The 3,667-nt window shown below is 46.1% G+C and overlaps 1 protein-coding gene across 1 annotated transcript in view; it reads left to right on the top strand.

Moving 5' to 3' along the window:
* Positions 1–3,667, top strand: part of T265_10155 (hypothetical protein) — a gene marked incomplete at both ends in the record, with an annotated part of 4,197 nt that continues 530 nt past the window's right edge. The window contains 2 exons of the mRNA XM_009176443.1: positions 1–729; positions 3,466–3,642. Of these exons, the coding sequence (XP_009174707.1) occupies positions 88–729; positions 3,466–3,642 (819 nt within the window). The remainder of the gene's footprint in view (positions 730–3,465; positions 3,643–3,667) is intronic.

Here is a 3,667-nt window from a genome sequence, read left to right as displayed (position 1 = left end):
GAAACATTCGCGTCACCACCAAGATTGATCAGTGTCATGTGAGCCAGAATGAATCTTCCTCATCAAACGCACTGTTAACTTGCGACCATGTTTCAGTTTAGAATGAGGATACCTCTCATTTCTCTTTGCGTCGTTATCCTAATCGTAGTGTGTATTACGTTCCACCGAAGAAGGTCGCTTTTCGATGCACAAGTCTGTTTGGGTGCGCGGAAAAGTCCAACTGATTGTCTGCAGTGTCTTGGCCTACCCGTACAATCCTACAATTACACGGTCACCTCAGACGAACGAGAATTCCCCTTGGCATACAGTATTCTGGTCTACGCGAACCCTGAGCGTGCAGCACGCCTTGTGGCGGCAATCTACCGTCCACATAATTTCTATTGTATTCACGTGGATCGAAAGTCTTCCCTTGGAATAGTGGATCTAATCAAGTTGTATGGGCAGTGCTTCGACTCCAATGTCTTTTTCGTCCCGGATGAACAAAGAACCGCCGTGCGATGGGGATATTTCAGCGTATTGGAACCCGAACTCACGTGCACACGCCTTCTACTCCAGCGGAGTGGAAAATGGAAGTATTGGATAAACCTGACGGGACAGGAATTTCCGCTGCGCACCAATCGGGAACTGGTTCTTGCTCTGAAGGCTTTGAATGGCACCAATATGGTGCAAGCTACCTATAAAAACCGAAACATTCAGAGGATTCCCCCACGTTCGGCAAACAGTCAAAACGTATGTCAGTTGCCTTTTTTGGTTCTCTGGTTATCATCAGTTTCATCAGTTTTATCAGAAGTACCGGATTCGGACTTCTATGAGTGTTTTTGAATCCTCATCAACACTGACGAAGGAACAACCGCCCAACGTGGGAACCCCCAACATTACTGGTCTGCATGTGAATACCAATCAGTTCAGCATATTTACAACTTAGATGCTATTTGCCATGATCGACTAGGATGCCGTGACTTTTCAAAACTATACATCAATGCGGCGATGGAGCTTCAACGTTGACCATGAATGTTGGGCTGTTGATGATGGCATTTGGCCAACCAATCATATCGCTGGAGAGTAAACACATCCGAGCGTTCATACTTGATAATTCCGGTGAGTTAAGGGTTCGCTAGAGTAGTGATAACTCAGTGGACTTGCGTGTCAGTTATTCCGACAACGTTGGGGAAACGCACTACTGATGAGGTCTAATAAGAGGGAAACTCGTGTTCACTGCTCACCTGAGTGAACTGAACTGGTCACGTGACAATGGAGCCACCAACATCTAAAACTAACAAACCTCCAAAGTTTTGAGTAAATAGGCGAGATTTGTAAACGACACGGATCCAAACCGTTCTAGTAGACTACCTATTCCACATTATCTAGGAGAACCCTACTTTTCAGACTGAGAATCCTCAGGGGTTTGAGCACAGAACGAAAGCTCCCCGTCTCACATGTGTCATGCCATACATTCTAACAGCTTAATCTTGGTGCCTCTGTTCTTGGGAGCAAAGTGACACAGCATGGTGCACAACCGTTAAATTATACTCATCAAGCTTCTATTCTATCCTCAGAAGCGGTTGGATGACCATCTGACTGAGTGGCGACCGATAACACCGAAGCGCAAAACACAGCCAAAGCACCACGCGGTCCCGAAATACGGCCATTCTGGTCTCCCACACTGAGCTCGAGATTGCTCGATGGTCAGCGGAATACTGGAATACTCCCTGGTTCGAACCCATCCCAGGCATGTTGACTGTTCCTGCCTAGGCTTCGGCAACCTGACACTAGGTTGGCCCTCGTGCTTCCTCTGAGTAAGATGTCAGCTAGATATCCAAAGTTTGTTACAGTGTATTTGTCTTCGCGTCAATTGAGCCTATCGTCGAATGGTAGAAAGCAACCTGACACCATTTTGTTCGATTTCATAGTTCGAAAACACTGTAGCATACATGAGAACAACATCAAGTCGNTCTCCCAAACAGTGTGATAAACAAAACCGGGAAACATATCTGTCTTTTAGTCAGCTAAGAAACTTATATTTGGACTAGGTAAAGTGATGCCTGGGGTCATTAAGCAAAAAGCCCACAGAGAGTTAGGCAGAAGTTCTAATCTTCCCGTTGTCTTGTTTCAACAGACCTTCTATTCCGGTTCAAACACCCTGGTGCCTCAATAATGAACACATGGAAAACATTGATCTCGAGTTTTACTCTTACTAGAGACCATCAGCAGTGCCAGGGTTTGAACCACGGACAGCCTGCCAGCACGGCCGCACAATACCGCGCGCGAACCAACCGTATTATCACATCTGAATAGGTGAACATGTTGACGCTCGAGCCATATGATAAGTTCGTCCCAGGGACTATGCTGCTTGCATCAGTCGACTGACGCACACCTCAGGAGAGTCAGGTTGCTTGAACCCTGCTGGTCAATTTTTCTATTAGCTACCGCTGGTTAGCGTGTCCGGAGAATGAAGAAGTTTGCAATGGACGAAAGATTACAGTGTAGCCAGAAATTAGCGAAATACACTCACTCATTTACAAACTAATTTGGTTTTTCGAGAGACTCACCTGGAACTCAGCTGAATCTCTTGGTTTTGATGTTTTCAGGTGTTTTCAGCAACCACATGAGTAGTGCATTACAAAATATATGTGTATCGCGATATCTCGAATATCCTAGCTATTGAAATATGAGGCGGGCTGGTGCAGCACATTCAGTTGCCTAGAAACATCAAAACCGAAAGATTCAGCTGGGTTCCAGGTGAGTCTCTTGAAAAACCAAATCAGTTTGCAAATGAGTGTATTTCGCTAATTTCGTGCAATTCGCTTTCAACTAGAACCTAAGGTTGAAGGAAACTCGGGGACTGCATCTACCTGATGAGCCACAACAAGGGCGAAACCGGTCGTGGGCTGTCGAGGAGTTTTCAGCAACCTTAGGAGTAGTGCATTACGAAAATATGGTCAGAAAGTCTTCAGTGAACTGTAAGGTAACCATGTCGAAGAGAATAACAAAAACGTTTGGCGTACGATATTTGAGATTATATCCCTAAAACGCTTGAAGAAGGGGCACTCCCAGAAGCACAGTTCTTCCGACGGCCAATCCAAATGAGGGCATTGTAGTAAGCCAAAGATAGCTCGGTGGGCTAACCCGAATGCTCCTGGTTCGAACCCAGCCCAGGAATCTTGACTGTTCTAGTCCTGGCTTGGGCAACCTGACAGTAGCTTGGCCTTCGTGCTTTCTTTGGGTGACCTGTTAGTCAGATACCCAGAGAGTGTTACAGTGTATGTGCCATCGATTATGTGAAGGCAGTCAGACACCATTTTTTGCGATGTCACGTGCCACTGACATTGTAGCACGGGTGAGAATATCATCAAGTCATTGATGGAAAACCTGCCAAACGCAGTGTTTTCTAGTGCTTGTCTTGGCAATCCCGGTTAGCCTAGGTGGTGTAACTACCGTTTTCCCTCTTCTGTTGAACTCTTACAGATTGTATGGTACAAAGGCCAAGTGCATGTGGCTGTTAGACGGGAGTTTGTGGACTATATGTTGAACGAGGACAAAGCGATTCGGCTACTGGATGAGCTCAAAGAGCATGAATCGAGGGAAACGTCACATATTAATCCGGACGAAACATTTTTTGCCACACTGAATCACAACCCCGACGTCTTCCCCATTCCCGGAGCGAGCT

This window comes from Opisthorchis viverrini, assembly GCF_000715545.1.
Source record: "Opisthorchis viverrini unplaced genomic scaffold opera_v5_347, whole genome shotgun sequence".
In the NCBI taxonomy this organism is placed as follows: domain Eukaryota; kingdom Metazoa; phylum Platyhelminthes; class Trematoda; order Opisthorchiida; family Opisthorchiidae; genus Opisthorchis; species Opisthorchis viverrini.
This window is presented reverse-complemented; position numbering and strand designations above follow the sequence as displayed.